A 13,029-nucleotide genomic window follows, 5' to 3' on the forward strand; every position below is an offset into this window, starting at 1 on the left:
GGTATTTAGTAGCATCCCTGGCTTCTACTCACTAGAGTCCAGGAGGATCCCTCACCCACTCCAGATGTCAAAACTAAAAACGTCTCCAAATATCTATGGCCAAATGTCCCCTGGTGGTCAAAATCATCCTTGGTTGAAAAATCATTGCCTTTCCAAAGGGACATAAAATATATACTTGATTTCTTCTAATAATGTTCATTGATCTATCTTCCCTCTCCTTTCTTCTAAGTTCCTTTGATTTTCCTTTCCCCTTTTCTTATTTATTCTCCTCTTTCTCCATGTCTCTCCCTGTCACTTTCAGGCCTTCTCTCTCATTTGATCCCTCCCCGCCCTCCACACAGGTTCACAGATTCACTTACTGAGTCCAGCAGGGATGCTCATAACCGCTTTTCATAGATCCTTCTCCCACTGACTAGAGTCGTTCTTATGCTGGCCTGATCTATCTATCTGAGGCAGGATCTCTCAACACTTTCAACTTTATATCCAGTATTGAACCCTCAAATAACCTCTTTCATCCACAATCCAGACTTTTTGTCTTTCTTAGCCATGGTGGGACATGATGCCTGAAATATTTCCCCTGTGTTCTGTGGAAATGCACTGCGGCCCATAGGCAAGTGAGGAAGGACAGTGGGTGTATACATGTATATCTTTTTCTCCCTCTATAATCTTTGGGTTATTTTTATTTGAATGGAGATAGATAAATTCTATAAAAGTGTGATGGAGATCAGGTACATTTGGTCTTAAATTGTATATGGGCACTTGAAAAACCCACTTAAAAAAAGTTTAAAAGGTCTATCTTAAAGGACTTATATTGAGAATATTAAAGAACTCTCAAACTCAACGGTAAACAAACAAACAAACAAACAAAAAACACAAAACAAAACAAACAAAACTTAACAGTTCAATAAGAACGTGGGGCAAAGACGTTAACAGCATTTTACCAGAGAGGATATATAGGAAACAAATAAACTCCTGAAAATATATTCAACATCTTTTCCTTATGATGGAATAGAAATGGAAACCATAATGAGATATCACTCTACATCTATCAAAGTGACCAGAATAAAAAATAGTGACAAGACCAAATGCTGGTGAGGATGCAGGGAAACTGGATCCCTCATATGCTGCCAATAGAAATTGTAAGGTGATACAGCCACAGTAGAAAAAAAGTATTGCAGTTTTTTACAAAATGAAACATGAATTTACCATGCAGTTTCTTGGTCATTTATCCCAGAGAAATGAAAACATATGTTTTCACAAAAACCTATGCATGAATTTATATAGTAGTTTTATCTGTAGTAACCCAAAGCTGGAAACAACTTGGATGTCCCTCAACTGACGAATGGTTAAACAAACTGGGGTACATTGGTACCACGAATACTACTCAGAAATAGGAAGAAACAGACTATTAATACACACGACTTGGATGAATCTTCAGAAAATTATGCTAAGTAAAAATGAAAGCCAATCTCAGAAGTTTACGTATTGTAGAATTCCATTTATGCAGCATTTTTAAGCTAGAAAAGTGGTAGATCTAGAGAACAGATTAGGAGCTGCCAGGGATTAAGGAGGTGGGGAAGGAGGAAGGTGGCTAGGCCATGACTATAAAGAATGACCCACTGCTGTGTTGGGACTGTCCTATAAACTAATGGTGATGGTGATTATATGCACTACGCCTGTGATAGAATTGAACAGATCTCAATACACATGCATACATTCTGTATTATTTCTTATGGCTGCACATGCATCCATGATTATTTCAATACAAAAAGTTACAAACAAAAGTGTGCCTTTATTATCACGGAAGTACCATAGGATCTTTCAAGAATTTCTGTTTGGTTCGACCCTGCCTTTAGCGGAGTGCAAATACCAGTTCCAGGCCTGGGGAGAGTGTGACCTGAACACGGCCCTAAAGACCAGAACTGGAAGTCTGAAGCGAGCCCTGCACAATGCCGAATGCCAGAAGACGGTCACCATCTCCAAGCCCTGTGGCAAGCTGACCAAGCCCAAGCCTCAAGGTAAGTTCTTTCCATTATACCACAATTTTGGATCAATGGACTCGGACAAGATCTGGAAAACCCACGTTTTCCAGAAGGAAATGTTAGGCGAATCACCTGAAGGAAGGGACTGAGGAAGTCCTCTATACTGAGAATCACAAAAATACTTTTAAGCAGGCAGTCTGTGAGTTCAAACTGAAGTCCTCTGCATAGATGAGGAGATTGGTACAGTCTCCTAACCCAAATAAATAATATAGCAAAAGAAGCCAGCTAAGACAGTTGTTGTATGATGACCATATATTCCAAACTCTAAATTAGAACTGTATCCTGACAAAAAAACAAACTCAGAATGTTCAAACTCAGAATGTTCATGAAGGAGATAATTTTAAATCAAACTTCCCCCAGATTATCTGAAATGCAGTTTTCACAAAATCAGGAAAATTATTTTACATTTTCCTTTTATTCACTGCATAATGTAATGGGCTCTGCACTTCTTTTCAGAGCCTTTATATTTTTTTGAGTTCAATTTGATTACCAACTACATTCATCACAGAATTTTTAAATAACACTCAGAAAGTCACGCTCTGCTCTCTTGCTGGAGAGGGTAAAAACATTCATTATGGCCATGGATTCATACATACAAGGATCCCAATCGAGAGAAATAATCTCTTTTATTTCATAGATGTTATGGTCTGAGTTGTGATTCCTCAAATTCATATGCTGAAGGTTTAACCCCCAGTACCTCAGAATGTCACTGTATTTGGAGTCAGAGTCTTTAATTAAGATAGAATGCAGTCACAAGGATAGGCCCTAATCCAGTGTGGCTGGTGTCTTTATAAGAGGAGATTAGAACACAAAAATACACAGAGGGAAGACTGTGTGAAGATAGAGGGAGAAGAATGCCATCTACGAGCGACAGAGAGAACCTTCAGAAGAAATCAGCCCTACAGATGCCTTGATCTTAGGCTTGTAGCCTCCAGAACTGCAAGACAATCAATCAGTCAATCAATCAATCAATTTCTGTTGTTTAAGCCACCAACTCTGTGGTACTTTGTTATGGCAGCTGTAGCCAACTAATACAATAGGCCTCCATGAACTCTAAATTCAAATACCCTCTTGGGCTGTAGTCATATATTTTAACTCTAAGATGGTCCTGAAAATTCATACTGCCAGAGAAATTATAAGGAGAAATTCAGAAAAATGACCATGTAAGAAATGTTCATAATGAATAAGAACAGGAAAACAAAATTTTCAGAAGCTAAGGAAGATTGGCTGGTTTCCTGCTGGTAGCCAGAAAGGAATATTTTTCATAGGCCCGGCTTTTTGGCCTCTGCTGGAGTTGTCCATAGAAATGGTTACCTGCAGATTCAGGATGGCCAGGTACAGGCTGGACCTGCAGATGGCGAATCTGGGATTCAGGCTGCCCTTTCCAGACCATGGAAATCTCTGCTGTTGTCGTGTGGTTTTCGGAAGGCATAAAGCAGGGCTGGGGTGACTGCAGTGAGTACTTGTGCCAACTTCCCAAATATCACTTGTCCAGAGACAACCACATAAATCTAAGCAAAATCAGTGCCATATCTACTAAGGGAAACATTTCCAAAAATGGAAGAATTTGGAGTTATTGTCATCAAAATAATTTATTTTTAATCCAGCTGTAGAACCAAAATATTCAGCATAAATACAGAATTGAAAGGAAAAGAAATTAAAGAAGCTTCCACATTCTAGCACAGTGGTGCTCAACCTGGGCTGCACATTAGAAGATTCTGTGGAAACTTGCAAAATTCCCAGTGCCCAAGTGTAAAACAGACTAACCAAATCAGCATCAGTAGTTTAAAAATTTTAAATGCATCTCAGAAGGTTTTAATGCAGCCAAAATTGAGAACTACTGCTCTAGTATAGAATCCATTGACAAGAGACCACACACACACACACACACACACACACACACACACACAAACACACGTGCACTGTCTTGTTATTTCCTATGGGAAAGAGAAAATTCAACTTAATATGGGGGAAAAAAGTGGGGACACGATTAGGTGCAAGATGGCGGGGCTGGGTGAACACAGAAAATGTTGAAAAGTTTGGAATAAATGGGACAAAGCAGAGAACATGATTAAGAAAGAACTCTAAAGGATATTTGGTAAATAAGTGAATTCCTTTTTTTAAATACTTGAACTGGTGTATGTTTCATCTTTTTACAGTACCTCATCTAATAACATGTAATGAAGGTTTAGTTTGCTTCAGGCTTTCAGCTTGAAAAAATGGCAGTAAAAGTATTTCAAATGGATAGGCATTCTGTAATATTTATATGTAAATAAATTACAATATATAATTAATTGAAAATGTGATAACTCTGAGTGAGTTCTATGTTTCAAGCTACCAGTTATGCAATTTATAGGTCATTAAAATCAATCCTTCCCTTTGTGTATGACATACCTTTGTTAAAACTAACCAGTCTTTTCCATCTCAACAGTGGAGAGTTTTATAAATGCTGTTCTGGCACTTAGGCACGCTGCAAAAAGAATAATATTCTTTTTTTTTTTTTTTTTTTTTTTTTTTTGAGACAGAGTCTCATTGCCCAGGCTGAAGTGCAGTGACATGATTTTGATTCACTGTGACCTTCACCTCCTGGGCTCAAGCGATTCTCTTGCCTCAGCTTCCCAAGTAGCTAGGATTACAGGCATGTGCCACCACCCCTGGCTATTTTTTTTTTGTCTTTTTAGTAGAAATGGGGTTTCACTGTGTTGGTCCAGCTGGTCTTGAACTCCTGACCTCAAATGAGCCACCTGCCTCAGCCTCCCAAAGTGCTGGGATTACAGGTGTGAGGTACTGTGCTTGGCAAAAAGAATATTCTTATTGCAGGAGTTGAGCCAGGAATATGTGTCCGATGGAAAGTTTTCTTAGGGGACACACACACACTCACACACACATACACATTCCATGGCATATTTTACGAGTGGCATATGTAAGTTGTATATGTTTTTGTACTGTTTTTCTCAAATAACCTGGGATAGATACTGTAGCTTTTCCTTTGCAAGTCTCTAACTTTAAGATAGATCACATTCTTCTGATCAATGGGAAAGCAAATAATCATGAATGGAATCTATACCATCATTAGCATCATTCCATTTCTACTGCTATGCATTGCTCTAGGTGTTCTCCGTATAGTAACTTATAAAGTCCCATATATTCTTACAGGTGGGTATTATAAAAAGGAAACTGAGGAACACTGGTTAATTTATTTGACCAGGGGTATATCTCTAATAAACAACAGTGCTAAGATTTGGCTAACTCTAAATTCATGTTATCTTTCCATTTGTATTCTGCTGATTTCTCACCTAAATCACAAATAGGTATAAACTAACCTCCATGGGTTTTAATTTCCTTTGAAATAGGAGAAGGTGAACTTTATCTTTTTTCTTTTTAATTTTTCTGGATATATGGCGCTTATATATTGATGGGGTGCATGAGATGTTTTGATACAGGCCTGCAATGTGAAATATGTACATTATGGAGAATGCAGTATCCATCCCCTCAAACATTCAGCCTTTGAGTAACAATCTAATTACACTCTTTAAGTTATTTTAAAATGTACAATTAAATTATTATTGACTACAGTCACCCTTCTGTGCTATCAAATAGTAGGTCCTATTCTTTCTTTCTATTTCTCATACCCAGGAACCATCCCAACCCCTGCTCACTGCCCTTCCCAGCCTCTGATAGCCATCCTTCTACTCTCTATGTCCTTGAGTTTGTTTTGATTTTAGATCCCACAGATAAATGAGGACATGCAATGTTTCTCTTTCTGTGCCTGTCTTGTTTTACTTAACCTAATGATCTCCATTTCTATCCATGTTGTTGCAAATGACTGAATCTCCTTATTTTTTACGGCTGAATTGTACTCCATTGTGTATATGTGCCACATTTTCTTTACCTGTTCCTCCGTTGATGGACACTTAGGTTGCTTCTAAATCTTAGCTATTGTAAACAGTGCTGCAGAAAACATAGGGGTACAGATATCTTTTCAATATACTGATTTCCTGTCTTTGGGGTAGAAACTGCAGTAGTCATTTAAACTTTTCTCAAAATGATGAATTTATAAATTATTTTCTTCCTCCGGGAAAGAGTACATCATCAGCCTTTTTTCTTATTTTAATTCAATATGTGAAGGAGATAGAAGTAGGGAACTCACTAATTTTGAATTGGGCACTGGGGTAGGAGTGCCTAGTCGTTTAATTTAAGCCTTAAAGCAACTCTAAGCATACATTTTATTTATCCTGCTTTATGTGTGAAAAAGCACAGGCTCAGAAATGTTAAGTGACTCATGCAAGGTTTCACAGCTTGTAAGCAGTGAAACCAGATTCAGATTCAAAGTCAGACTGATAACAAAGACCCACTGCCTTTTTAATTGCACAATATTGCCCCTTGGTATTATAAACTCATGAAACTGTCATATTCATTAGATGAATCTTTACGTCTAGAAACTTTAAATGGTAGAGCTTCTGGGAACCTTGCCTAATGTCTGAGCTTATACCCATGTAACAAATGAGGACAGAGAAAATCAATGCCTTACCCATGTTCATCCTGTTTTCCGGTAGTAGAGTCAGTTCCTGGTTTTGTTCTCTGTTGATGTCATTTTTTCTGACTTATTTCAAACATGAGAGTGGTAGGAAAGGGACTTTTTATAGTGATCATTAAAGGGCATTATAGTCATGAGGAAAATCAGTAATTGTCAAAAGATGAGTTTAATTACAATCATGTGTCACTTAACAGGGATATGTTCTGAGAAATGTATCCTTAGTTGAGTTCATTCTCGTGTGAACATCGTAGGGTGCACTTATATAAAATTAGATGTGTAGCCTACTGTGTATCTAGGCTGTAAGGTATAGTCTATTGCTCCTAGGCTGCAAATCTATACAGCTTGTTACTGTACTGAATACTGTAGGTTACTGTAACACAATAAGTATTCCTGTATCTAAACACGTCCAAACATTGAAAAGGTAGTAAAAATATGGTGTAAAAGAAAAAATGGTACATCTCTGAAGGGCATTTACTGTGTACAGAGCTTGCAGGACTGAAAGTTGCTCTGTGTGAGTCACTGCACGAACAGTGAGTGAATGTGAAGGCACAGGGCATTAGTGTGCAATACCATAGACTCTATAAACACTATACACTTAAGCTACATGAAATTTATGAGAAGATATTTTTCTTTCTCCAACAATAAATGAACCTCAATTTACGGTAACTTTTTTAGTTTATAAACTTTTGACTCTTTATTTATTTATTTATTTTAATTTTTATTTTTATTGCATTTTAGGTTTTGGGGTACATGTCACTTAAAATTCAAACACATGTATACCTATACCAAATATCTTCTTTCTTTATATCTTTATTCCATACACATTTTTAATTTTTTAAAACTTTTTAAAGTTTTTGTTAAAAAAAGACACGAACACACATTAACCTAGGCCTACCCAGGGTCAGGGTCATCAACACCACTGTCTTCTGCCTCTGCACCTTGTCCCACTGGAAGGTCTTCAGGAAGAGTAGCATGTCATCTCCTATGATAACAATACCTTCTTCTGAAATGACTCCTGAAGGACTTGCCTGAGGCTTTTTATATTTAACTTTATTTTTATTTTTTAGTAAGTAGAGGAGTACACTCTAAAATAATGATTAAAGTAAAGTATAGTAAATACATAAACCAGTAACAGTCACTGTCGAGTATTATGTACTGTACATAATTGTCTGTGTTACACTTTTATGAGACTGGCAGTGCAGTAAGTTTATTTACATCCGCATCACCACGGACATGTGAGTAACGTGCTGCCTTCCAGTATTAATAAGTGATAGGAATTTCTCAGCTCCACTGTACCCTAATGGAACCATAGTTCTCTATGTGATCTGTCATTGGTTGAAACGTTGCTATGTGGTGCATGACTGTATTTCTTATAATCTAGTCACTCAGCTCATCTTCAGAAAGTGCCTTCGTTTTCTGTCTTTATTATTCTAATTAAACATGTGATCAAGATCTGTTTTTGTTTGATTTTTGTTTCTTTTCCATTTTAGAGAGCCTTTTTGCTTAGTTTCTGGCTTCTTTTTTTGGCGGGGGCGATGGCCGTGGATTAATATGCAAACTGCTTGGTTTTCAGTGCAAAAATCACATTCTTTAAATTTTAGAATGGCATAAAGATGCTAGCAAGTCTGCAAATATCCAGCATTAAATTGAGGAAAGCTGGAGAATATCTTTGCTACTCTATTTGTAATAATAAGGCTAAGAGATTAAGTGACTTGATTAGGAGGTAGGGGGAGGCTTAATATCAAGAGTTGCTATCCAAACATCGGGGAATTACTAAATATCCCGCTGACTTTGGTTAAAAATTGCCTTAAAATTCATCGTAGTCCATTGTAACAGCATTACCTCTTGAGGTATAGAAGCAATCCTTCCGACTGCTATGTCGATGTCATACAAATTCCACACTCTAGCCTCAGTCTGCAATTTCAATGATACTAGGTGTGAATTTGGGAACGCTTGTTTGAAGATTCCCTTGGGCTGGAATCCTTAATCTGAGGAGACCTTGTAGCTATCTACTTCGATATTCTATACTGAGAAGCAAAGAGAATATTGATGCTCTTATGCAGAAATAAAAATTGAAAGGTACACATCTGGAATTTAGCTTTCCCAGGGATGGAGGCAGTATTACTCTGGGAAAGGATCCTTCTTGACTGAAAGATTGTAGCTGGAATTTGCCTGAAGATTATTAGAGTCTGGCAGGGATAAATGGGTGAACGATTGTGTTGGACACTTGAGATTTTAATTTCTGAGGAAAAGAGATTGAGTTTAATTAATATAGATTAATTAAATTAGTTAAAACATTGTATCTGTCAAGAGCTTTGAGATATACTCTAGCTTATTAAGCAAAAGAGGTCTATTCAAGGGTATTATATAGTTCAAAGACTCTCCGGGAGGGCCAAGGATCTGGCTTGGATGCTGCAAGACCAAGAATAAATGCAGCCAAAGTCAACAGATCCAGGAGAAATTACTCACACCACATGTCACTGATCTAGCAGAAACCCTTCTGCTGCATTTACTGTCTGCTCAGCACATATAATGCTTAGAACTGAACACTGGAAAGTCCACCACAGGTGTCCCTCCAAAACCAGATACTTCTGCCCGCTTTCTTGTGGGAATATCCAGTCTCCCCACATTTGGCCCCTGCTTCTAGTTGGTCACTTCTACCTCCACATCTCATTTAAGCAAGCCTGCTTGATAGAAACTTGGTCATGTGGAAAATCCTGCTACAAAAAAGTCTGGAAAATGGGTGTTTAACTTTCTAGATTCCACCTCTGAATACAAGAAGGGAGGCTTCAAAGGTCTTGCATGGCATGTAGTGAGCAAATCTACCACAATGTGCAGGAATGTCAGAATGTGATGGGGTATTATTGTTAGACTTTCCCGTCTCTCCTATGGGGCTAGATGATGCATTGATGCCACTCTATGGGGAAAAAAGTTGCCAAGGGTAATCTAACATTAGGACTGTTGACTACACCATTGTTCAGAGAGTTCAGTCTCTCCTCACTGAAATTACCAGTCACTTTTTATTTTCTGCAGGAATAATTGATCTGCAAACAATGAATAAAGTTGGAAATGAGAGTCTCTCTCTGCTAACAGCTTTGTCTAAAATGTCAGAGCAGAGAACTCTTCAGAGGGCAAATAACTCTTCTCGAAGCCACATGTGTTTTTCAGTGGTCCCCTTAGATGATGGCTCACTGTGGAATTAGAAGATGGCAAGGATAAGCATCTCTGCCAGGATGGACCCATCTGCGGGGGTGCTGTGGTTCTATAGGCAGTTGTCTGCGTGGGTCAGGGGGATGGTGCAGCCTGTGGCGCAGGCTTCTGGTATTTGTCACTGGAGTGCAGAGCCAAGCTGAGGTAGGAGCTGAGGCTTGTATGGGAGGCTCCAGTGGGAGCTGAGAGGTTTCTTTGGGCCACAGATGATATTGCCTAATGATCATCTTGGAATATTCTAGTATCTTCAGTTATTGTTCAACTGGCAATTGTTAGTTGTTGCTTTTTAAATCAGATGCATAAATGAGGGGTGTTGTGAAGCCCTGTTTAGTACAGATAAACCAGTCTTCAAGTTTGTCTGGAAAAGGGGAATTCTAAAATTGTTTCTGGGATGAGCAGAGATGGGAACACATGGAGAGATGTCTGTGCTACAAGCAAGTCAGGGAATGAATGTCAGTTCCTCCTGCTGTCCATACCAAGCCACATTCTGCAGTTACCAGATCCTTGTTCAATTTCCCTGCTTTCGATAACCTCAATTCCTTTTCTTTCTTCCCAGCGATTTCTAAAAGTTTTGCCATCTTGCTGCTCTTTTTTGGAAAGCCGCCTAGCCCTCTCTTATGTTTGACAATTCATCTTTAAAGATCAAAAGAACAGAAACTGTTTAAGTGCAAGACTCAGCTGTGTGCAGGACACAGCTTTTGGCAGCTGATTATTAAATGGGAAAAAAGGGGTCAGGAAAGTGATATTCCCAGCATTCTCAATTCTCTCCGTCGCTAAATAGATTCTTTTGTCAGTTCTTTTAAAGATAAAAGAAGCTCCCCCAACATCTCTGTCTATGTTCTGGGTTCTGGCATCCCTTAGGAGTGAGCATGGCAACACTGTATGGATGGGCTTTGCTAGGCTGGGAGACTTTTAACTGTGTTGAGACAGGTGAGGGGGCAGAATCCCACCACAGGCTGGCCTGGGACTGGCTCCCTCCCCTCCGAGGCTCCCTGACAAGGTTGACAATTACTGCCCTTGTACTTGACCAGAAGAGGCAGCATGGGGTGCCCTGTGGGAATTCTGTTCCTCTTGTTCAGAAGAAAACACTTATACTTCGTTTGGTCTCAAGTTTTTATTTCTTTTTTATTCTGCTTGTGAAAACATGTTTCAACACCTATGTTTTATTTTCCGTCCATGATACTGTACTTGAAGTTGGGAGATCTAATTCTGCCTTTTTCTTATTAGAGTGATACCTATTTGTCTTCTCTAAATTAGAATTGACAGTGAATACACCATAGCATTGTTATAAAGATAAAGTGAAGCAGTGTAGGCAAGAATGCTTGATAAATACGCAGTATTGGAAAGACTATTTCCTTCCAAATGAATTTCTTGAAGTAGATATTTTTCCCTTAATACCTTTTCAGACACAAGGAGAATTATGATGATTGCAACAGATAGTGATTATAGTTTTTATTTATGGAGAGCCTAGTGTGTGTTTTCAGTAAAGTTTAGTGCATTGCTCACACAGGGTGTCACTTAATATTCACAAGATTCTGTGAAATAGTTACTGTTACATCCAATTTTACATACAAGGAAACTGAGGCTATAGAGAATTTAGACAATGATATGGTTTGGCTCTGTCTTCACGCAAATCTCATCTCCAGTTGTACCCCTAGGTATTGAAGGAGGGACCTGGTGGGAGGTGATTGGGTCATGGGGGTGGTTAAACCTCTTTTGTTTATACATTACCCAGTCTCAGGTAGTGTCGTTATAGCAGTGTAAAAATGGACGAATACATAGACCTAGCATACGGTTATGCCACTAATAAGCAGAGGACTTAAATGCAAGGCAGTCGACTCTAGAGCTCCTGCAGCATGCACAGCTCCTTCCTTTGTGTCAATTCCATACAAGTATCTAAGTTTCTTATTTAAGAAAGTGAATGCATTTTAGACCTGTCCCGACTCCTTAGGGGGATGTCTGGCTCATGTATCTTCCTGGCTGGGCACTTGCCTGATCCTTTCCCTAGACATTGCTTACAAGCTCTGTCCCAGCCATACCAAACTATCAAACTCCCAAACTCCAGGAGACGGCTGACTGGGCCATGATTTCTTATGTGTCCATTTCTCTGCATCCGTAGTTCTCAAAACCTGGAACTGTTTTCCTTCTTCTATTCTTTCATATATTTCTACGGTTCATTCAGCAAATATCTTAGCAAGCAAGTGCTATGTGCTCTAGTTAACACCAGGGATAAACCAATGATCTTACTGTTCTTACAGTGTAGTAGAAGAAGCAGAGGCATAACTTCCAATGTACCACACAAAGCGGCAAATGCTATGAGAGAGAGAAGTGGAGAGTCCTTTGGCATTATTTCTAATGTATTCATGTTTTCATATAATCTATTAAGAACCTGCAATAGAGCACACAGTATGTTAAGTGCTAGGGATACTAGACAAACACGGATCCTTCCCTCTGACTGCCGTGTTCTAGTGGTGGTGGTTGTGGGTAGACAATGAAGGAAAAAGAGAAATAAATAATAACTAAAACAGTAAATGCATCTTGGAATAAGTGACCTTAAAAACTAAACAGCCAAGTGACAGAGTGATGGGAAAGGAGTAGAAAAGATAGAGTAATCAGGGAAAGCCTCTTGGACGAGGTAGCTTTTGAATTTGGTTTGGAAGAGAGAGAAGGGGCTAGCCATACTACTGTTCTAAATAAAACAAGGGGAAGTTCAAAGTCCTTTAGGTCAAAAAGAGGTTGTTTTGCTCAATGACTAGAAAAGGGATCAGTGTTAAAACTTGCCAGACTTCCCTTCCCAAACATTAAATCACTATCTCCTCTGAGAGGTGTCACTCCTGTGATAAGGCGTCCATTACGCTGTACCAAGGGCATGTTTGCCTCTCTTAACAGGCAAACGCTTTGTATACCACATTTTATTCACCTTTGAAAAATACATCTCATAGTCCCTTGTCCACGAGAAAAACTCAAGGAAGAATACTGACTTGAATGAATGAATGAATGAATAAATAAATGACATATCCAACTAAATTGTCCTGGTCTAGCTATCTAGGCTACATCATTCACACTGGCCTCAAAAATGTATAGAGAAATCACTGTTAAGGCACAGTGAGCTCACCTGGAATCGGAGTCATTTGTGTGTTTTACTCCCTTCCTTATTAAAGAATTTTTGGTCCTAATTGCAGGGGCAGAAATGAGAACCAGGAGCTATAAATATTTTTAGGTTTACTTCACACTGTGTGT

General features: G+C 38.7%; 1 protein-coding gene across 2 annotated transcripts in view; it reads left to right on the plus strand.

The window, feature by feature from the left end:
- The window catches only part of PTN (pleiotrophin), a 114,721-nt gene that overhangs the window by 90,337 nt on the left and 11,355 nt on the right, over window positions 1-13,029 (plus strand). For both annotated transcript variants that reach the window (XM_012465708.3, XM_012465710.3), the window contains exon 4: window positions 1,857-2,018. In XM_012465708.3, coding sequence (XP_012321131.1) covers window positions 1,857-2,018 — 162 coding nt within the window. The remainder of the gene's footprint in view (window positions 1-1,856; window positions 2,019-13,029) is intronic.

This window comes from Aotus nancymaae, unplaced genomic scaffold (genome assembly GCF_030222135.1).
Source record: "Aotus nancymaae isolate 86718 unplaced genomic scaffold, 86718_ANA_hifiasm-v0.15.2.pri h1tg000002l, whole genome shotgun sequence".
In the NCBI taxonomy this organism is placed as follows: domain Eukaryota; kingdom Metazoa; phylum Chordata; class Mammalia; order Primates; family Aotidae; genus Aotus; species Aotus nancymaae.